The following is a 23,933-nucleotide window of genomic DNA, read 5'->3' as shown; positions in this document are numbered from 1 at the left end:
AAAACATTTCAATAGGTTGTCGTGGGTTACTGCCCAGCTGCAAACTTGCCCATTGTTGCTAAATGAGCCCCAGTGACTCTCGCTATGCATTAGTGAAGTATTCATCTGATATTGTTTTAAATTAATATACTTTTAAAACATACAAAGCCTGACTCAGGTGTTCAAAGGTCATTAGTGTTTAGTTCAAGTAAAAAATGTATTTTAAACCACCCAAAGGCAATATCCATGATTATTCTCTGGAGTCCAAAACTGCACTACAAACTCCAGATGAGGCCTCACCAGGGACCTATAAAGAGGCAGAATTATGTTTTCATCCCTTGAGTTAATGCCCTTTTTTATGCAAGACAGAACTTTATTTGCTTTAGTAGCCACAGAATGACACTGTTTAGTCAACTTGTTATCTACAAAAACCCCAAGATCCTTCTCATTTAAGTAGTGATGGGCAAATTCGCTTCACAGAAAAAAATTTTTGGACGCCAGTGACATTTTTTTTTGGACACTGGCGAATTTTCGCGGCCGTCTCGTGAATTTATTCACTGGTGGCGAATCACGGAAATTCGCCACGAATTTCTGCCTTGCGAATAAATTCGCCCATCACTACATTTAAGTAAACTCCCAACACACTGCCATAGAGGGGCACATTTACTTAGCTGGAGTGAAGGATTAGAATAAAAAAAACTTCTAATTTCAAAGTTTTTTTGTTGGCTACTTCGACCATCGAATTGGCTACTCAGACCTTCGACTACGAGTTCGACTTCGAATCGAACGTTTTGAACTAAAAATCGTTCGACTATTCGACCATTCGATAGTCGAAGTACTTTCTCTTTAAAAAAAACTTCGACCACCTACTTTGCCACCTAAACCCTACCGAGGTACAATGTTAGCCTATAGGGAAGGTCCACATTATGTCATGAGTCATTGGTGCCCCATAGTTATATATAGCTACAGTATATACTGTATACATATATATAAATAAATATACTGTACATAATAGGGGGCATAGGACGAACAATAGGGGAATGTTTTCATTCATCTGTACCCTGTTATTATAGTAGTGGTCACTGGCCACTAAGGACTGAAAAGGTTAATTGAAATAACCTTCATGTCTTTACATGATGCAGACACTAATTTGGCTAAAGTATTACAAATATTATAATTATAATTAGGGATGCACCGAATCCACTATTTTGGATTCAGCCGAACCCCCGAATCCTTTGTGAAAGATTTGGCCGAATACCGAACCGAATCCGAACCCTAATTTGCATATGCAAATTAGGGGTGGGAAGGGAAAAAAATGACTTCCTTGATTTGTGACGAAAAGTCACGCGATTTCCCTCCCCACCTCTAATTTGCATATGCAAATTAGGATTCGGTTTGGGCGGGCAGAAGGATTTGGCCGAATCCTGCTGAAAAAGGCAGATTCCTGGCCGAATCCCGAACAGAATCCTGGATTCGTTGCATCCCTAGTTATAATATGTACAGGGATGCCTAGGGTTGCCACCTTTTTCTTAACTGTATACCAGCCTTCTGATTAGGGGGCGTTTTGTGACTACACTTGGGAGCGGGCTAAGACATATGGAGCAAGAAAACAGGCAGGTTGGGCAGAAGGAAGGTGGATGGGGCTGAAAAATGTCACAGGAAATGTGCGGATTAGGCAGGGAAAATAGGTGGGGCTGTGGGTAGAAGTAGAATGTACACTGTATATTTGTAATACTGGTGAAAGCCCTAGCTAGTGATTTACTGGCTAGGCCAGTCAAAAACCGGCCAGGTGGAAACACAGATGTCTATAGACCAGGGTGTGCCATGCAGAGTGCAAAAACTATATGTACATGGATGTCTGTGCCCCAGAGTGTGCCATGTCTATAGTCCAGCGTGTGAGAAGAAGGCACACTGGCACACAAGTTGAGAATGTAGGTGAAAACCTTGCTACGTTTTATTACCGTAAGTGCAACATTTCGGGGTACAGAACTATGTGTACATGGATGTCTGTGCCCCAGAGTGTGCCATGCAGAGTAGGGAAGTCTATAGTCCAGCGTGTGCCATGCAGAGTACAGAACTATGTGTACATGGATGTCTGTGCCCCAGAGTGTGCCATGCAGAGTAGGGATGTCTATAGTCCAGCGTGTGCCATGCAGGTTACAAAACTAACTCTATAGTATAAGTAGATGTAACTTGCAAACCCTAGAGAACTACTAATTAGGATGAAACTGTATTTATGCCTGAAGGGGATGAGCCTTTGTTAAACAGTTTCACAGAAACAACTACCTGGAAAGTATGTTGGAACAGGAAATATAATTTGCAGCATAATGATCCAGACTCCAGACCCTGTGAAGACTCAGCAGGTTCAGGAGAGTCTCTCTAAGGAGCATAGGTAGATAAATCAGCATGCAGGTGGATGCATCAGCTTGATTCATTCTGCTCTATTGATTCACCTGTGCCTCTGGGAGGATATCTTGAAAAAGATTCACTGTTGGGGGGATGGAGGAGATTAGGATAAGGTCAAGAGCCTTAATTTAATTACCTTTAAAAGTAAAGGCAAGAGCAAGCCATTGTCTATAGATTGCACCATCAAAGTTATTTCACTGAAGCAAACAAACTCCGCAACCCTGAACAAACTCTGCTTTAATAGTTCAGGCTTTTGTCTTTTGTGCTGCAGAGATACTGAGACGTCTGAAAGGGATTTAACTGTTCCAATGCAAAATACACAGATAAGAAGTGCAAAGCACATTTCACTAGTTTATCTTTTGCCTGTACTTTTACTTTTGTCTCTTGTTTAATGCAGTAGATTCAGTCAAGGCCACCCCATATCTATACCCTCGGAGCATTCTTCTGTCTATTGTTGTTCCAAGTATTCTACAAGAATATACTTTATTGTCAATAAAACAGTAAATGCCAAGAATCACAAAACTGTTACAAATGAAACAACTGCCTCTAGTAACATAAAGCTTAGTTTGCTCATCGGAAACATAGAGAGAATAATAGCAGGGTAGATAACTGTTAACAGGTTGCAGTTTTTTTAAAGAGAGATAGAGATAAACACTGCCTTCAGCGGGTAACTCGCCTAAGAGAGAAAACGAAAAGCATCCATAATCACTCCTGTCTTCATATAAGTATACTGAGACCCCTCTTCTAAAAAATAAATTTCATATGCCCTTTCTTTTCCCCTGTGTCTCATTGTGTTGCTACCAGCGACATAAATACTGAGGGTGCAGAGTGGTGAAGGCAACAGGCAGAGGGCACCCTTTTGGGGCCCTCTGAAGATGTAATAAGTTATATCATGGGGGCAGGGCACAGGGGCCATGGGTATATATACTACACCCGCACCCATCAGTTGCTACCAGAGTAACTACTATGTCTACAATTGCAGCTTGCTTTTGGCATGCTCTCCCCAAATTTCTGTTATCATCCAGGCAGTGGTTGACCCCAATGGCATGATCCAGATATTCTAAGGAACAACTACCAATAAATTCAAAGAAAGCTTCCCCTCGGGTCCTACACCTCTGTATACTAAACACAAGATGGAAGGTTTAGGGCCAGACAATATAAAGCTGGCCGTACCAATAGGTCATTTAATTAATTGGGCAGGTTTGAAAATCTGCTGCTATTGACCTGAATGTGTTGGACTATAAAGAAATAATGAGTCGCAGCTTCTCTTTCTTCCCAGTGGTGTAAACCCACAGTCGCAGGGGGGAGCTGGGGAACAGGGGGGCCCAAGGAACAGGGGGGGGGCCAGACTGTGGGGTCTGCTTCCTCTATAGCTAATAACCCCCCCAGCCGCTCTCTTACGTGAGACGCAAGTGAGCAAGAATGGGTGGAGTCGGTGCAGGGAGTGGGCGAGGTGGAGGCAGGGCATGGGCGGGAAGTGGGCGGGAGGATGGGGATTGGAGTGCGCTAGGTCCTTCTGCAGGGGGGCCCGGCACACTCCACTTACGCCTCTGTAACTTCCAATCGTTTGGACCAACAGCCTGAATAATACAAGGGTTTGAGGAGGCAAAATTATAGTTAGGCCTTCATTTCTTCATTTTCTGGATAAATTATAGTTGGCAGTTGGCCTTAAAGGGTGATTCACCTTTAAGTTAACTAATATTAATATTAGTTAACTTAATATGTTTTAGAAATGCTAATTAATTTTTCCTTTTTTTTATATTATTTAAATATTTGCCTTCTTCTTCTGACTCTTTCCAGCTTTCAAATGGGGGTCACTGACTCCATCTAAAAAAACAAATGCTCTGTAAAGCGCTAAAAATGTATCGTTATTGCTACTTTTTATTACTTATCTTTCAATGCAGGCTTCTCCTATTCATAATCCAGTCTCTCATTCACATTAATGCATGGTTGCTAGGGTATTTTGTAGGGATGCACTGAATACACTGTTTTGGATTCGGCCAAACCCCTGAATCCTTCACGAAAGATTCGGCCAAATACCGAACTGAATCCGAATCCTAATTTGTATATGCAATTAGGGATGGGAAGGGGAAAACATGTTTTACTTCCTTGTTTTGTTACAAAACGTCATGTAATTTCCCTCCGCCCAAATTAGGATTCGGTTGGCCGGGCAGAAGGATTCGGCCAAATCCTGCTTAAAAAGGCCAAATCCTGACTGAATCCCAAACTGAATGCTGGATTCGGTGCATCCCTAGTATTTTGGACCAGACTGCTGAAATTGCAAACTGGAGAGCTGTTGAACAAAAAGCTAAATTACTACAAATAATTAAAAAAAGAAAACATATTATATTGAAATATCACATTCTACATCATACTAAAAGTTAATTTAAAGGTGAACAACCCCTTTAATGTGAAAAAAAGAATAAACTCTAATGTCTGTCTCTTTGGTACTATACCTTCATATGGTTTTACCCCAAACCGGTACACCTTAAAAGCAATAATGCAATTATCTCTGGCATAGTCAATACATTTTATTATGACAACCATTCCTGGCTAATCCAAGCAACCAACCCACCTGTGCAGCACCCTATCATTTAAAGTCATATACCCACAATGCAGAGATTTCCTGATTTATTTTTTATATCAGTTTGCTATCATCTTTGGCTTTTTCAGAGATCTTTTATTTATGACCTAAACAAAGCCTCTCAGGCTCTGTGGTATTCATATCTTTATTCAATAAATCATCTTTCCTTCGCTCTTCATATCTGGAATATTGTCTCTCCAGCAGCCAACGAGTTAATTAAGATTACAATCAAGAGTGACAAGGAGCTCCCTATTGCAACTGTTTGGCATTCAGGCATATCAGTCACTGTCAGCTCCATGCAACGAAATGATTATCTCTTATGGAAATAAACCCATTTCACAAATCTATGATAGGCCTAGTATCCTATTACTGTGCACTTGTTTTGCCAGCCAAGAAAGTGGGAGAAATATACTAAACATAGGAATGAAAGCACAGGCAAGCAATTATAAATATTCATTGTTAAGAGGATGGTTTTGATCCTACACAAAGTCTGTTTTACATTACACATAGTCTGTTTCTCCAAAGAGGCTGATCCAGTCACTGATCACGCCTCACTGAGGTACAAGTAGAAGGGCAGAGTTGTATTCTTGAGAAAAGTCCAGGTTGTTACCCAGAACTTGCACCTATAACCTCTTAGTGGTGGGGCAGGGTGCAAAATGTGAAAAGCATGGTGGCTTGCATCATGCCTCACTGTTCATAAATGACCCCTATTCTCTCTGATTGACTAAAGCCTTCCTTATGACTGCCAATAGTCCTCCTATTGTGTTATAATAGAATGGAGAGTAGCCTACAAGTCCAGGACATGGAGGTTTGTCACTATAGGCATGGCTTATGGAACTAGGCTGTACCTGGCACTCTCCATCAATACTCAAGTCATGTTCTTGTTTACATGTATGTTTGTTTTATTTATATATAAAATGCTTCCAATTACTTCTTACTTTTTAAACTCAAGGTAATTCGCTGTCTGCTGCCCTCAACAGTGAGACTTTTGAGGATTTCATCTATTCAGTGGTGAAATAGCAGCTGGCACGCCTTGTAAGACACAAGCTTATTATATGAGTCAGGTTTAAGCCTCAAACGAAGAGCCCATCACTCTGAGTACATCTGTCCTGATTGCACATCACAAAGCTGCTCATGTCAAACAAACCGGGAGTAACTGATTAATGGCGTTCTTTTAATTGACCAGCAATCAGTTTAATTGTATGAGCTTCTCCCAGAAGAAAGGCATAAAGACTTCATCCTTCATTCAGTGCAATTATAAAGACATTTCTTTAATAAGAAAACTTCATGTGATGTTCAGTTAATCAACTTATTCTGTAGCTATATAGTGTGTTATGCTAATCCTGTAGCCTTGCAGGGTGCCATGCAGACTAATAGATGCAAAATTCATGTCACATTCAGCATCAGATTGGGGTATCTGGGGGGGCTTCACCCCAAAGGCCCACCATCACCATCCCTTGTGAACCCTTTAGTTGGTGACTTTCTACTCATTGCTAATCATTCTGTTGCTGCAGCATTCACCCAGTAAAAACTGGGTGCTACCTGATATTTTGAAATGGTTGGACCACCACTTGTATGGGTACTTTAGAAGGTAGTAAGGACAGACCGTCTTGTGATCCCACCAGAATACCAAAAACTTTTTTTTACTATAAAATCTGAATTTTGGGAAAAAAACTAAAATTTTTTGTGATTTATTATACCCCCAGGCTGGTAAAAGTCAGAATCGAAAATACTCCATCTCCATGCTGTTGGGGTCCTGTAGAAGTCAATGGCAAAGGTGCCATTTCAAATTTGAAGATATCATGGTCTGCATGAGTTTCAGCCAAAAATCCGAAAAACGTGGGGGTTTCGAGTGATTTCACAAAATATTCAAGCCTATGGGGAAGGTCCCCATAGGCTTTCCTAAGTTTTTTTGATCGAAGGATATTCCTTCGATCGTTGGATTAAAATCCTTCGAATCGTTCGATTCGAAGGATTTAATCGTTCGATCGAAGGAATAATCCTTCGATCGTACGATCGCAGTATTTGCGCTAAATCCTTCGCCTTCGATATTCGAAAGTCGAAGGATTTTAATTCCTAGTCGAATATCGGGGGTTAATTAACCCTCGATATTCGACCCTTAATGAATCAGCCCCTTAGTCTCTGCACTCTCTTCAGCTTATTCATATCCCTCTTAAAGTGGATGTAAGGGCAAAAAATAATAATAAAATCCCATTTTTACTTTCTATAATGAAAAAGAAACCTATCTCCAATATACTTTAGTTAAAAAATGTGTACAATTTTTATTAAAAAAAAAAGCTGACTGTATGCAGTGAATTTCCCCCTTGGTTTTACTTGTTCGGACTTCTACGGATGGCACTTGGTGATTTGAAATATTTTATTTGGTTTTCACAATAAACCATAAAAATCAATATGATAGCAAATAGTATGCAGAATAAGAAGATTCGGATGGCACTTGGAACGCTTTGTTTACCCAAGTCGCCCTCACGACGAAACTTCGGAAGACAAAGTGATCCGATTGCCAAGGCATTAAGGGGAGATTAGTCGCCTGAAGACGAGGCGATTTGTCGCTGAGAGATCTCCCCCAGTAGACTCGTCTGCCACCACCCTAAATGTGAACTTGATCCACTCTTTGTGGATAACAAAGATTTATCATCTACTCTTCCATTGGATATTTGAAGCTGATGGTGGGATTTGCATTAATTTATATGTAAGATCAGCTCTATCTCACAGCAGTGTTCCAACACATCCTACAGCTGTTCCCTTGGGTTGAGGTCAGGGTTCAGCGTATTTCTTCCATTCCCGTCGCAGCAAACCTATTCTGTATGAATAATAATTTGTGCATGGGTCATTATTGTGTTGAAACAAGAAAGGGCCTTCTCCATACAAAGTAGGAAGCATGGAACTGTCAAGAATGTCTTTGTATGATGCATGGGCACTGGCATCTTTCAAGTTAAACCAAAGTGTCCTATTCTTTAGCAATACAATTTAGAATACAATAATAGCATCTTTTCATTTGCAGGTATTTCTCTTTTTTTCCTTTATATGTAATAGGATTGTCATGGATACACAGCTATTGCAATTTACTTGACTTGATACAAGAGATGATTGCACAGACCCTGTCTGGCAGGAGCAGTTAGATAACCAACCCCAGTAGAATGCAGACAAGAGTCACGTGAGGATGAGCCATCAGTAAAGGGCAGGATAATCCCACTATCCACATCCCACTATAACAGATGGGAGAAACATATTAGAAAAGAAAAAGCTGACAAAGGGGGATTACACTGCTGTTTTCTTTGATAACAATGTTCAGAGTTTTTTTTGGTAAATGGTTTAATCACATATACAACAAAGTCATGGCAACATCCCCGTTGAACAGAGATGAAGCCACAAAAGCCATAGGCAATGTTTAATAGCTTCAACACACATTCCATTAAATGCCTCACTACACTCACTGGGGGTCATTTATCAACACTAGGCAAATTTGCCCATGGGCTGTAACCCATGGCAACCAATCAGATTGCTGCATTCAATGTTCTTCTTGCAGCTGGTTTTAAAAAGCTTATCACTGATTGGTTGCTATAGGTAACAGCCCATAGGCATATTTGCCCAGTGTTGTTAAATGAGCCCCACTATATGTACTCTATTCACATACACCTGTGCAAATAAAACACATATTTCAAGTACAGGTATAACACGTATAGAATAGCTATATACTATAGCAGTGATCCCCAACCAGTAGCTCGTGAGCAACATGTTGCTCTCCAACCCCTTGGATGTTGCTCCCAGTGGCCTCAAAGCAGGTGCTTATTTTTGAATTCCAGGTTTGGAGGCGAGTTTTGGTTGTATAAAAACCATCTGTACTGCCAAACAGGGCCTCTTGTAGGCTGCCAGTCCTCATAGGGGCTACCAAATAACCAATCACAACCCTTTTGGTCATCTACAGGAACTTTTTCATGGTTGTGTTGCTCCCCAACTCCTTTTGCATTTGAATGTGGCTCACGGGTAAAAAAAAGGTTGGGGACCCCTGTACTATAGTAACAAATTGTTCATTATCATTAGTGTCGTTTTAAAACGATATCACTATAGTTTCATGCATTTCAACTGCACAAATGTAAGTGAAAGAAACTTTGGACTATATGCGATTTATTCACCATTATTAAAGGAGAGCTAAACCCTGAAAATAAATATGGCTAGAAATGCCATATTTTATCTACTTATTGAACTAGGCCAAAAGGTTCGACATCTCTATAGTAGAAATGATCCCAGGTTTTTAAAGTTGTCACTGGAGTTTTTGGATTCTGTTAGGAGTGTCAGTGACACTGCACATGCTCAGTGGGCTTTGAGCAGCTGTTAAGTAGGGGTTGTTGCAAATCATCCTCAAGCAGAAAATGAGGCTGGCTATAATATAAGCTGATGCTACTGGGCTGATTATTAAATTATGATGCTAATTGCACTGGTTTCTGTGCTGCCATGTAGTAATTATCTGTATTAATTACTAATTAGCCTTATATTGTGACATTTCTATTCTATGTGTACTGTATATTGTGAGTGGGTCCCTAAGCTCAGTAAGTGACAGCAGCACAGAGCATGAGCAGTGAATCAGCGGAAAAGAAAATGGGGAGCTACTGGGGCATCTTTGGAGACACAGATCTTTACTGCTAAAGGGCTGTGGTTGCCTTGGGCTGGTACTGAAGCACAAAACATAATGTACAACATTTCTAGCTACTTCTTTAGTTAAGCTTTAGTTCTCCGTTAAATAGCTGTACATGGTACGTCCTGAATGCAGTGCTTTTCAGTACAAGCCCCACAATTTTTTGCCAGAGAAAAGGTCAAGTTTTGATTAGTAAATAAATACAGAAATCGGAAAATCAGTGTTTCAGTCATAGTTTCAGTGTTTCAGTTTCAAGAATATCTAGGGCATTAAATACATGTTTACCTACAATCCCACAGTCTGTAAGAGCAAAAAGCCATTAATCCCAATTTTCATCCAAACTAGGTCTTTAAACTCAGTCCCTCTGACTCGTGTACACCCCCCCCCCCCCAAAAAAAAATTCCAGCATTTCTGCAGCAGCACTATTTTAGATATTTTGCTGAAATAATTCAAGGCTACAAAGTTTACCAAGAGATCATGGCCTACAACACATTACTTTTAATTAATGGGTAAAGTCAGCCTCATTTGTAAAAATCTGGATATTTGTAAATCTGTTTATTTTCAGCAATAAACAGCTTTAGGAGAGGGGCCAGATTGCTGGTGGCTTCTTGCTAGTTAAATCCAGAGCCGAAGGGCACCTAGAAATTGGTGCATTTGCTAGACCTTTCGGAGTATCTATCATTCAAGGGATAAAGGGGGAGGACTGAGGTCCTAAATACAGCCATGTGTTGTGGAAGGATAAGAAGGATAAGAACTGAAAAATTCACAGTAGAAAGTGAAATCTTTATCCTGACACAACATTGAAAAACATACTGTAAAACTAAAGCTGATGTGATACATATTTTGAATTTGCCGTGATTGTTAATGACGAGTAAAGGCAAATCTATTGTTGGGAAAGTCAAAGGGTAAAAAGCCAATTAGCATTTAGATAGTTGAATATGAAGCTTGCGAGATCAAAGAGCGATTATTCCAGGTACCGACATTGATGGCAAATAAAATCATGGTAATTAATGCATTACGTTTGGAAGTTTGTTAAAATAACTGATTTATTTGAATGTGTGATTAGGATCTTTTTGTTTTGAGTATGAGGACTGGGAGTCCATGTGTCTGTATTTCTAGAGCAGGCCATATATTTTTCTAATAGCGGGTTAGAAGGCCAAATCCTATTGTAAGAATTATCTAAAGTAATAAAAGCTGTGAGGTTCACAAGCTGAACACTGGTCATTTGAAATCCCTGGTGGGTCCTTTCCACCTCGCAGGCTGCAAATCGGTTTTGCTCTATTAGATGGGCTGCTTGTTGTTTTGTTGCTTGTAATAGAAAAAAAAAGGCAGGGGGAAAGCAGAAAATCCTCTATTTGGACAGTATCAGAGGAGCCATAAATGCTGCAATGGGATGGCCGAATGCTTTTATTACTGGCTGCAAAAGGGGAAACTCACGGCAATATTTTTAAAGAAATATGGGTACATGGGGGGCATGTATTACAGGTATTATTACTAATGTAAGCACCGTTTGCCAAGGCAATTTCAAGTGTGATCCCCATGTTTTTTACTCACAATAAATAATTGTTTCAACAATTCCAGTGTAATTGCAGTTGACAGGGGGAGATTTGTTGATTGAAGCCTGTACATTGACGCCGTTGCAATTGTAATTTAAACCTAGACACAGTGAAAACTCCAGGGTTCCCACATCGGTTACTCTTTGAGTACATGCTCAGAGCAACACGGTTTTGATCCACACCCCTAGCTGAAGGCTCAGAGCAGTGAACCTCGGCCTCTTCTAGACCTTGGTGAGTTTAGTACTTTGGGACCTTGATTATTTTTCCATAGGCACATCAGGCTTGGAATTGCATGCAAACAATAGAGATGAGCAAATTTTTCCATTACTCATGGATCTTCACTGAAAAAAAATTGCAGGGAAAAAAGGTCCCATTCAGCAATGCATTTTGAGATAAAACTTTTGGAAAAATGCCCATTGGCTTTAAAGCATTTGGAGAGATAAAAAAACATCCATTGACTTTAATGCATTTGGAGTGAGAAAAAAAGTTGCCCAAAGACTATAATTTAATTTGCCACAAAAAGGTCGCCACAACAAAAAGTCAATGCGATAAAGAAAGTCACCCATAGACTCTAGTCTATTTTGCTACAAAAACGTTGCCTCGTCAAAAAAAGTTGCCTATAGACTTTAAAACGTTTCGCAAATTTTTCAGCAGTTTCACACATTTTTCAGCAATTTCACAAGTTGTTCAGCAATTTTGCAAATGTTTTGCCGAAGTGAAGTGGGACAGATTTGCTCATCACTAGCAAACGCCATGTACAACAAAACTCTTACTCTCAAAAAAAGCTAGATGCTACTAAATTTTTATGGAACAAAAATCATGGTAATCTGCAACCAAAACTGCACTTTGCACACTGTACTTGCATTGGTAACTTGCTTAAAATGCCCTTGTTGGTTTAAAAGCTTCTATCAGATCACAGTACACATTTAGCTTCATTGAAATATATTTAGGCTGGCCAAGGACATGACAGTCATCCCTGGTCTGGCCAGTCCTACACTAAGAGGATTATTTACTAAACTCTGAATTCAAAAATCACGATTAGTGATTTTGTTTTGTAAAATTGGGCTTTTAAAAAATCACAAATTTTTCGGAATTTAATAAAGCCAGAGGATGGAAAAGTTCAAATTAGAAAATCCGGAACTGTTGAGATTGCATATAAGTCAATGGGAGATGATTTTTTGATGTGCGCTGGATTTCGTGCAATACCCAGAAGTTTTTGGGCAAAAATCTGAGTTTTGGGGTGAAAAATACATAAAAATCGTGAAAATCGGATGAAAAATCTGAAAAAAAATCGCTAAAATTAGATTTTTTTTTCTGCAAAGCAAATTTTTGGGAAAATGTAATAATAAATAACCGTAAAAAACCAGAGTGGATTTGATCGGAGTTTGTAGCAGAAGATATTGAGATGAATTTGAAATTCAGCCATTTTTATTGGGACAAGCTGTAGTTTACAACACTCATTAGAGGTCCAAACACATTCTTTACTCCTGCAGACAAAGATCATGTTACATGACACTGTATCAGTATCAGATTATTATTATCAGACATATCTTAAAGGGATACTGTCATCGGAAAACATGTTTTTTTCAAAATGCATCAGTTAATAGTGCTGCTCTAGCAGAATTCTGCACTGAAATCCATTTCTCAAAAGAGCAAAGAGATTTTTTTATATTCAATTTTGAAATCTGACATGGGGCTAGACATTTTGTCAATTTCCCAGCTGGCCCCAGTCATGTGACTTATGCCTGCACTTTAGGAGAGAAATGCTTTCTGGCAGGCTGCTGTTTTTCCTTCTCAATGTAACTGAATGTGTCTCAGTGGGACATGGATTTTTACTATTGAGTGTTGTTCTTAGATCTACCAGGCAGATGTTATCTTGTGTAAGGGAGCTGCTATCTGGTTACCTTCCCATTGTTCTTTTGTTTGGCTGCTGGGGGGAAAAGGGAGGTGGTGATATCACTCCAACTTACAGCAGTAAAGAGTGATTGAAGTTTATCAGAGCAAAAGTCACATGACTTGGGGCAGCTGGGAAATTGAAAATATGTCTAGCCCCATGTCAGATTTCAAAATTGAATATTAAAAAATCTGTTTCCTCTTTTGAGAAATGGATTTCAGTGCAGAATTCTGCTGGGGCAGCACTATTAACTGATTCATTTTGAAAAAAAAATGTTCCCCCATGACAGTATCCCTTTAACAATAACCCCCTTACATTGATCAGGGCTAGGGCAGCCATAGCATTGGTAAATGAGCCATTAAATTCCATCAGAATATAAAAAAATACTCTATATCATTTGCTTCCATTTGTCAGATTTATAACACAGAGAAAATTGTCCCTGATACTGCACTACCCATAAGAAATATACAGTACATACAAAATATGCATTCTGGTAGTAGGTTGATGCTTCAAAAACTAAACAATTTTTTTCCATCGCTGATATTCATTATATGTATTATATATAGTTCTAGTGTGTATATTGTCCTGTCCTGAAATATCAGCAAAAGGCATTTCGGTAAGTGGTGTAACCGTCTCTGGGTCAGTCACCTCCAAATGGCTTTTGGCCTTCACCCAAAACGGCATTGCTGTTATCAGTTATGCACTTAGAATCTGTAGAACGCTCAGGAAATCTGTAAGGATGCCTCCAGAGGTTCACCCAACCAATGAAATAAAATGAGTGCTTTTCTGCAGAAGAAAAGCGAAGGTGAAACGAAAGGACGATTATGCTGGATTTTCAGTGATTTTCACCCTATATTCTATAGATGATTCATTCACCTTCAAACAAAGGATATTCTAATAGCTTGGTGGACAGGGCATTGCATACTCATATTATACTGTCACAATGTACATAATGTGCAGCATATATAAGAGAGTGGTATTATTAAGTATGCATTAGGAAGCATTGGTCTGAATTATGTTGTTGAGTCTCAATTGGAAACTGTTAATTAGCGTCATCAGCTCAGTATCAAGTTCATTGCATGATCTGCATATATTCTTCCTCACCAGGTTCTACCTTATAAGTGGAGGAGTCCCCTTTATCATTTGTGGAATTACTGCAGCAACCAACATGAAAAATTATGGAAATGAAGAACACCTGCCATAGTAAGTAATATCAGTGAAAATGTATTATTTGTTAAGCATACTTGCTTTGTTTTATAGCTTATACCCATTGGTTTTTACATAAAGCAAGAAATTGAATTGTGCAAGGAACACCACTTCAATAATCCTATATACTAATCGAAGGCCTATCTATGTCCCGAGTGGAGGGGAGGCAGATGCGCACACAACTTCGGTTAGGATCTATGAGATGCGCGCGCAACTTCAGCCGAAAGACATAGATGCGGCCTTCGATTAGCAGATGTGCTGGAAGGTTAGGATCAGAACAGGTTAGGATCGGGGAGGCAGATGCGCTGGAAGGTTAGGATCTAGGGAGGCAGATGCGCTCACCGTCTCCTTCTGCCTCCCGCCGCCTCTTCTTTCCTGCTCACTCAGGCGGCGACCGCTGGAAGGTTAGGATCTAGGGAGGCAGATGCGCTCACCGTCACACTAGGGGAACCGGTTGCGTACCTGCACGAAAGTCTGTATAAGCGTCGGCCATCTTGCTACTCCTCTGCGACTTTGTCATCCGCCCACTGCCAAATCCGCCCACTAAAGTCTGTATAAGCGTCGGCCATCTTGCTACTCCTCTGCGACTTTGTCATCCGCCCACTAAAGTCTGTATAAGCGTCGGCCATCTTGCTACTCCTTTGCAAGTTTGTCTAATGGCGGCGCTAGCGTCACTCTAGGAGGGGAACCGGTTGCGTACCTGCGTGGGTGGCCATTTTTAGCAAAACGGGCTATATTATCTCCAAAAAATATTGATGTTGACATGATAAACAACCAAGTGATTGCATTACTTCCTGGACAAAGCTGTGTCTTTCTGAGTACTGACTGTATTGATTCTGAAGACGAAAGTGAGAAACTTAATTTCCCATTAGAATATTTAAACACTATCAACCCTGCTGGATTACCACAACACAATCTTATACTCAAAGTAGGAACAATAGTCATGCTGTTAAGAAACCTTAACACTAAGCAAGGTTTATGTAACGGTACACGGTTGGTTGTGAAGAGCATGAGACAAAATGTTATCAAGGCAGAAGTGCTTACAGGATCCCATAGCGGTGATACTGTTTTGATTCCCAGAATTGACCTTACCAGTTCTGACCAGGAATTACCTTTTAAACTTAAACGACGACAATTCCCCATTAAGGCTGTATTTGCCATGACAATCAACAAATCACAAGGACAAACATTGGATAAAGTCGGCATTTACCTATCTGAGCCTGTGTTTGGTCATGGTCAACTTTATGTTGCATTTTCAAGAGTGCAGCGTTCATCTGATTTTAAAGTCAAGATTTTAAGTACAGCTCACCAGGGAGAACTCATTCAAGGACAGGAGAACATTTTCACAAAAAATGTTGTTTATAAAGAAATTTTTCAGTAACACTTTACTACCAATAAACTCAAAATTTAAGAATTCTAATAGCAGATAGGTAATAACAAGCAATAGGCACAGATTCACTCTACATCCCCACAAATTAGCGTCGCCAGTTGCTGCCTGGGGATGCAGAGTGAATCAGCACCCATCGCATTTTGCTGCCTCACTGTTGTTACCATTCTTTCATTAACGATTCTTTAGAGAATCGGGGGTTTACTGGTATAAATATAAACCACTGCCATCTTTATGGTTTTCTATTCTCTGTTCTGAAAAAAAGAGGCATTAAATATCAATTAGGGCACGGTGATAGGTAAATATTTTACTATTTCTGGGGCTACATTAACTTAAAATACTTGTATAATATAAGTACCGACTGTGCTTGGGTTAATTTTTAATCTGTTTCTGACCATAAATCAGTGCATAGGGCTAATATATTTTAATTGAAAGGAACTTCATTAATCATATATCCATCTTCTCTGACTCCTGTCATTACCCATGAGTTTCTAGAGATAAAGAGGCTGTCCGTGTACTGAGAAATTCAGGCTATATGATTAGCCCAATATTATAAGTGCAACAGATGTTTTGAACTATTAGCTGCTAAACAAAAGATTGTACATCAAAGAGAAGCTAGACAGGAAGAAGTTTAATGCAGAGGTCATGAGTCAGTTGTTCTTTAATATTAAAATATATGTATGTATATAAATCATCAATAGGTTTTATATAAGGCAAGAACTGTTGTATTTAGTAAATAGTGCCATCTCCTACAGCATAATGGATATAAATAAAAGACTTACATACATGTATATACACATATACAGACAAACATTTCACCAGAATAGATGCACAGTTACAACTGCTTATTGTTAGGAGACATTTGGGTCAGGGCCCTGCTCACAAGAGCTTACAATCTAAGAGGGAGAGGAAAAAATATGGTGAGGGCAGCCAGTGTGATTGTAGAGCTCCTGGTTGTTATGATTAGTGATGGACGAATCTGTCCCAAAACATTTGTGAAACTTAAGTCAATAGGCGTCAAAATAATTTTGATATGTGACAATTTTGACACGAGCGTCAATTATTATACGCGCAACTCTTTTGTCCAAATGCATTGAAGTCAATGGGCATCCGAATAATTTTGACACGCGACAATTTTTTTTGTTGCGGCAAAATTTCCTCAGTTAATTTTTGCTCCAGTTTCGCTAAACATTTGCGCGCGCTGAAATGTGGAAATTCTCTGCAAATCCATGCCTGCCAAATAAATTCGCCCATCAATAGTTATGGTAGTAATGGTAAGTGCAGAGTGAAAGTTGGAAAACCAGTAGTTTTATGTGTAAGGAAAGAGTAAGGGGATTAAGAAGGTGGTCAGATTGCTGAGGTTTAAAGTTATAGTCCCGAATGTAAAAACGGGTTTAAAAGTGATTGTTTAAAAGACTGGAGGCTCTGAGAGTGTCTATTGGGATAGGGCAAAGAGTTCCAGAGGGTGGGTGCACCCTTAAGAGTGAGAAGAAGTAATGAGTGAGGAAAAGAGAAGGAGGTTACCTGCACTTCAATGGTTCTCTCTGGGGGTGTACTTGGTAACTGAAATAAGATTGGGCTGATGGGAATTATCCTACATTGGGGCGCCCTGGGAAACCCTTTAGAATTCCAACAGACCAGTCTAATCCTATATATACAAGTATGGAGGTTTACTTTGAAAGCAGCAAGTTAAGTTGCAGGTAAAACCAAGTCCCTTTGTAAAATGTATAATGAAGCAATAGAATTCTTAATGAATCAGATAAAATTAAGCGTAGGACTGGCCAGATATGGGATGACTTTGACGTAGTTGGCCAGTTTAAATATATTGCAATATATGGACAAACAATCCCTGTGTTGTTTAAAGGGTAAGGCATTTTTCAGTAGCAGTATGCACAAAATGTCGCTGTCTTAAATATATTGATAATGGGTTGAGTGCAGAGGACTCTTGTATTTGACTATATATATATATATATATATATATATATATATATATATATATATATATATATATATATATATATATATATATACATACACACACACACGCACATACTGTATATTGAGTAGCACATAGCTACATGGGAATTTAAAAAATAAGCAAGGCCTAAACCCCTCAAAAACCTTTGTTTATTTTGTGTGCGTCAATGCAGTAATTCCCATAAACAGCAACAATTAGTAGGCTGTCAGTTGACCTTCCACCTTAGTAATCAATGCAGGAACCTGTTGCTTCTGCTTAGTTGCCCATAATGGTGTGTATGACTTGCAGAGTGAAGCCACCAAAGAAGAGATCTGGGAGTTATAATGTGAAGCTTCCAAAAGTTTGTAGGGTTTAATTCACCTTTAGGTAAATTTCCTTGTCTCTATCTAATGTAGCTTTTTATCGATAAGATATCTTGTTGGGTGCAAGAGCTGCTGCTTTTAAAGCATACCATATTTTTTCATGGTAATCAGAGCACTGGAGGGGACATTGTTATAGCAATCACTACTTCAGGTTTGCAGATAAATAAGACTTCCTGTGCAGAACAAATATGTTTTATCATGGCTTTCAATGATGGTTCTATTTTTCACAACAAGTATTTCTTTATTTCTTTATAGCTGCTGGATGGCCTGGGAGCCCAGCCTTGGTGCATTTTATGGCCCTGTCGCATTCATCGTCCTGGTCACCTGTATTTACTTTCTCTGCACTTACATACAGCTGAAGCGGCATCCAGAACAAAAGTACGAATTAAAGGAAAGGACGGATGAACAACAGAGGCTGGCAGGTGCAGAAACGGGTCATCTAGCTGAGCCGGGGTCAGTCTCCCAGGCAACCTGCTCTATGATTTCATCGTCGTTATTGGCAAACGAGCATTCGTTTAAAGCTCAGCTGAGAGCAGCTGCATTCACCCTTTTCTTGTTTACTGCAACGTGGACGTTTGGGGCCCTTGCTGTGTCTCAGGAACCTTTCTTGGATATGATATTTAGCTGCCTCTATGGAGCATTTTGTGTCACGCTGGGGCTTTTTACTTTGATCCATCACTGTGCAAAACGAGATGACGTTTGGCATTGTTGGTGGTCTTGTTGTCCATCAAAGAAAAACGCATACCCTGCACCAGCAATTGCCCGACAGAAAACGAACATCAACGGGGATGCGCATGTCCATACAACTTGTATTCAGGATTCGCCATGTCCTAATAAATCTCCAATGTATAAACGCCCACCTGGAGGACATTGCAAACTGACCAATATACAGTCTGCTCAAAACCACGTCAATTGCCTTTCGCCGGTCACTCCATGCTGTGCCAAGATCCACTGTGAACAACTTATGGATGATGAATCTCATATTCATGTACATAATCAAAGTGCTTTTAGGCCCAACATGCATGTTCATAGGTGTTTGAAAAGCAGAACTAAACCACGTTACTTTAGTCGACAAAGGTCCGCTGCAGAGAGAGAATATGCTTACCACATTCCTTCTAGCATTGATGGAAGCATACACAGTTCCCATACAGACAGCCCACACAGTTCACATGAGGGCCACACAGGCCACAGAAGGGGATGCTGTGGAGCAAGTGATCCCTACCCTACAATCAGTCAACCTGAAAGCAGCGATGCAAGTACTGCGATATTTAGTTGTGGCAAAATGCCTGAAACTGACACTGTGCATCATGTAACACACTTTGAAATGCATCCCCGGAGACAATCATTCCCATTCAATACAACAAACCCTAACGGAATACTCAAGGGAAACATGCATGAAGCCATGATCTATAGCTCAGATAGTACAGGAAATATTAAAACTGGCCCTTGGAAAAATGAAACTACTGTGTAGTTCATGGGTTAGTAGTACATCCGTCCTTTGATGCTGGTAAATCTATAAAAGCATTTCAAGTTTACTTGTTAAGTGTTTGTACAGCACACATAACATTGTATGTACATACAACCCTTAGTTCTGTTTTGTTTCTCCAAATATAAAAAGCAGGCGATGTAGCATTTGATTGGAGAAGACAAGGAAAGAGAAAGGGATACCTGAAAATATGGACGCTGACATAGAAGTTGCTTCTAGAAATACATCTATATTTGGTATACAGTATATGTAAAGATTTCCATATAGCACTGCCCTGATTGTGAATGGAGCTCTATTGTAATGCTCCCTTTCTTTTGCACTTTAAATATGACCACTTTACCTTCAATCAAGAAAGTTAGTGTCTCATGATTTCATGGCGCGTGCCCTTGGTTTCTAGTCATTATGATGAATTTTGCATTTTGAAAAAGACAGGAGGGCTTTGGGAGGAGAGAAGAGAAATTATAGAAGGAAGAGAGAACAAACATTAAAAAAAAAAGATCAAAAACAATTTTTCTCACAACCCTGTCAATTCTGCAACTTCTTGCTCGATACTTGAGTAATTTCTATGTCAGCAGCAGTGTCCCGTTCTTAACTTATGATACTGTTTGTGACTGAGGAGGCAATATCTCTTTTCTATTCAGGATGAATATGAAGTGCAGGCAGCATTTATTAAGTACATCATCCAGAAAATCATATGAAAGTCTTGCTTGATATCATGTTTGCCTAATCACATACAGTATGTTTAAAGAGGAACTATCACAAAAATGAAAATCTAATAAAAACTTCAGCATACTGAAATAAGAATTTTTCTAAATACAATCAATTAAATATTCTGTAGCTTTTCTGAAATAATAATAAGTTTATCGTTCCCTCTCTTAGCATCTGTTTCTCTTCATTCTGTCTTCATGCAGCAGTTGGGTGTCAGATAATCATTGACAGTTAGATCCAATATATCATATAGGGGGGCTCCTTTTTCATAGAAGATGCATAAGAGTTCACTCTATTAAAATCACCAGACATCATGTCTCTCTACATGCAGGATTTGTGCAAAAGGCAGTTATTTTCTTAGATTTTGTTTGCACCGGAAATAAAGCCCCCTCATAAGATATATTGGATTTTACTGTCAATTTTACAAACTGTTGTATGAATACAGAATGAAGAGAAACAGATACTGAGAGAGGGATAGTGAATGTAAACTTGATTATTTCAGAAACAATACAGAATATTTAATTAATTGTATTTAGAAAGTGTGTTATTTCAGTATAATGAAGCTTATATTTCATTTTGATTTTCGCGATAGTTCCTCTTTAAGGAAATCACTGCTTGATAGCCCCTCTTTAAAAAAATGTGATAAAAAAGCAAGTATTATTAGGGAGAGACTCTTGTCCAATTTAGAAAATTCATTCTAGTTTTTCTGATTTGTTATGACATGACTAAAAGATGTTCTTTGTGGCACCTTGTAAACTTCCAGTAAGGCTGAAGGTCATGGTTTCCCAGGCAACTTAGTCATTCTAAGTAACATTGCCTACCATAGGTTGTACAGGCAACAGTATTTGGGGAGATAAGTGAACCCTCTCACAACATACAGTAGACACAATGTGATGAACATCATCTATCACCTGTGCAGCCTATCACTTTCTAGCCTAGTTAATGTGCAGTTCTAGCAATGGAGATGATTAATTTAGTATTTTGCAATGCACATCTCCAGCATAAACAAGCTAGATGACCTCTTTAGTAAACGTCACTGTTGACGCGCTAAAGTAGGGAACAATTTTATCATCATTTGATTGCCGTCTCTATGTTTCACCCCCAACAGGATGTTATTCTGTTTGATGTAAGCATGAAGGGAACATAAAATCTAAAATATGGTAGCTCCTATATATGCTTATACAAACAAGTGTTGCCTCCAGCACTTATTACTAGACCCTGGATACAATTTGTTTACAACAAAAAAAGAGATTGGTATAAGTGATTCAGTTATTTAGATTATAATATTTATGGATAATCTCCAGAGAACACTGCCAAGATGCCATGGCTGATAAATAATTTGAACTGCCCCATCTAGCTGTTGATCACCACATATTGTGAATAAACTGCAGAACAATGCTTGAAATTCACCGTTCCACACAGTCTCTTTTGTTAAAGTGGACATACGCGGGTCAACTTGGTGCTCTCCAGCTAAATAGGGATGTCGCGGACTGTTCTGCGGCGAACTTGTTCGCGCGAACATCGGCTGTTCGCGTCCGCCGCAAGCTCGCGAACGTCGCGCGACGTTCGCCAATAGGCGTTCGCGTCAAAATCGTTCGACCATTCGGTCGCTAAAATCGAACGATTTTCGTTCGATTCGAACGAAAATCGTTCGATCGAACGATTAAAATCCTTCGATCGTTCGAATCGAACGATTTTCGGATGTTCGAAGTTCGCGAACTGTTCGCATTTTTTGCCGGTGTTCGCGAACGGCGTTCGCGAACACATTATCGGCGGTTCGCTACATCCCTACAGCTAAACAGACCACTGACCAAATCATCAGAGAGCCCTGATCTTTTTGTTTGGTAATGACTAGATCAAGTAGATATGAATGGAAGAGGTAGCTGTCACCTCTCTCACTTCCTGATCTTCCAGCGGTCAAAAAAGGAAGAGAAAAGAGACATCAGAAAAGAAGGTTCTCTATCCAAACAGACCACATATGATTTGGATCTGCCCTCTGGGCTGCTGATTCATGTGCAGGAAATAATATCAAAAATAAGCCAAACTGCCTAAATAAAAAAGTACATGTAGAGGCCCCTTACATCAGACCATGAATAGCACCCATTTAAAAATGAAGTTCGCCTTTTAATTAATCTTTTAATATGACAGATGGACTTAATGCTAACAAATAACATTTCATTTTGTCTTCATTTTAAAATCTCAATAGTTTCAGCCTTTCATTTTAAAATTTCTATAGTTTATAAAGTATCAGCCTTCTCAGCTGCCTCTGGTTTTCTTTATATTGAGGCTCTCTACTATCCATTTTTTATCCTTCTTGTCATTTCTACCTGGTTGTTAGGTCAATCACTCCCTGGCGACCAGTTTAAAAACTGCAAAAGGAAAAAAAGTCGATCATCCAAAAACCACAAGAAATGCAAAAAGATGGCTAATTGGCAATTGTCCTACAATACTAGTCTATGTCGTGAAATGAGTTGATTTAAAAGTGAGCAGAAGGTTTCCTATAAATGAGGACATTCAAATAAATATTGTCATCCATTTGTTCCACTTGTGATATTGCCTCCAAACATTCCTACCGTATATACTCGAGAATAAGCCGAGTTTTTTAGCATCCAAAATGTGCTGAAAAAGTCTACCTCGGCTTATACTCGAGTCAGTAGCTGAGATTGCAGTCACTTTTAATCATTCCTATACCAACAGTTCGCTTGGGGTACCAACAGTTCGCTTGGGGAGAGACTGCAATATCACACAGCGCCCTCTTTTGGTTATATGAAAGAATAACAGTGCGCCCTCTGTTGGTTATATGAAAGAATAACAGTGACTGCAATATCACACAGCCCTATCTCTTGGTTATATGAAAGAATAACAGTGACTGCAATATCACACAGCACCCTCTGTTGGTTATATGAAAGAATAACAGTGTGCCCTCTGTTGGTTATATGAAAGAATAACAGTGACTGCAATATCACACAGCGCCATCTGTTGGTTATATGAAAGAATAACAGTGACTGCAATATCACACAGCGCCATCTGTTGGTTATATGAAAGAATAACAGTGCACCCTCTGTTGGTTATATGAAAGAATAACAGTGACTGCAATATCACACAGCGCCCTCTGTTGGTTATATGAAGGATTAACAATGATGGCAATATCACACAGCACCCTCTGTTGGTTATACGAAAGATTAACAGTGATGGCAATATCACACAGCACCCCCTGCACATGGTAGTGGGACAGTGGGACAATGCACACAGTAATCCGTTTGGCAATTCTCTGTCACCATCAACTTTGCGAAGAAGTTCGGTTGATCGCTGGGGGGGTCCCTTTGGCGGAATGTGTGCTGCTGGGAGACAGGGCTGTAGTTGTGTCTAGGCTTATACTAGAGTCAATACGTTTTCCCAGTTTTCATAGGTAAAATTAGGTACCTCGGCTTATACTCGGGTCAGCTTATACTCGAGTATATACGGTATTTCGACTATTAAAGCAAATCGAGTAGAAGGCTTTCATATTGAAATCAGTCCATGTTTAAGGTCTATTATTTCCCATCTGCAGTGTTGTATTGAATGTATTTTGCATTATGTATACCATTTATTGTATACCATTTATATGTTACATGTTTAAAAATCAGTATCGTTAAAGACTGTGAAAAACATGTCTGTATTACTCTCGAGCATTCTATTGAACAGACAACTCACCTCTGCACTAGTTTAAGAGGCACAATCCTTTATATGAAGT

General features: G+C 39.4%; 1 protein-coding gene across 1 annotated transcript in view; it reads left to right on the top strand.

Moving 5' to 3' along the window:
* The window catches only part of adgra1.S (adhesion G protein-coupled receptor A1 S homeolog), a 127,516-nt gene extending 107,231 nt beyond the window's left edge, over window positions 1–20,285 (top strand). The window contains exons 6-7 of the mRNA XM_041570926.1: window positions 14,181–14,276; window positions 18,262–20,285. Of these exons, the coding sequence (XP_041426860.1) occupies window positions 14,181–14,276; window positions 18,262–19,477 (1,312 nt within the window). The 3' untranslated portion in view covers window positions 19,478–20,285. The remainder of the gene's footprint in view (window positions 1–14,180; window positions 14,277–18,261) is intronic.
* The last annotated feature ends 3,648 nt before the right edge of the window (window positions 20,286–23,933 follow it).

This window comes from Xenopus laevis, chromosome 7S, assembly GCF_017654675.1.
Source record: "Xenopus laevis strain J_2021 chromosome 7S, Xenopus_laevis_v10.1, whole genome shotgun sequence".
Classification (NCBI taxonomy): domain Eukaryota; kingdom Metazoa; phylum Chordata; class Amphibia; order Anura; family Pipidae; genus Xenopus; species Xenopus laevis.
Note: the sequence above shows the minus strand (reverse complement) of the source record. Positions and strands in the feature narration are given on the sequence as shown.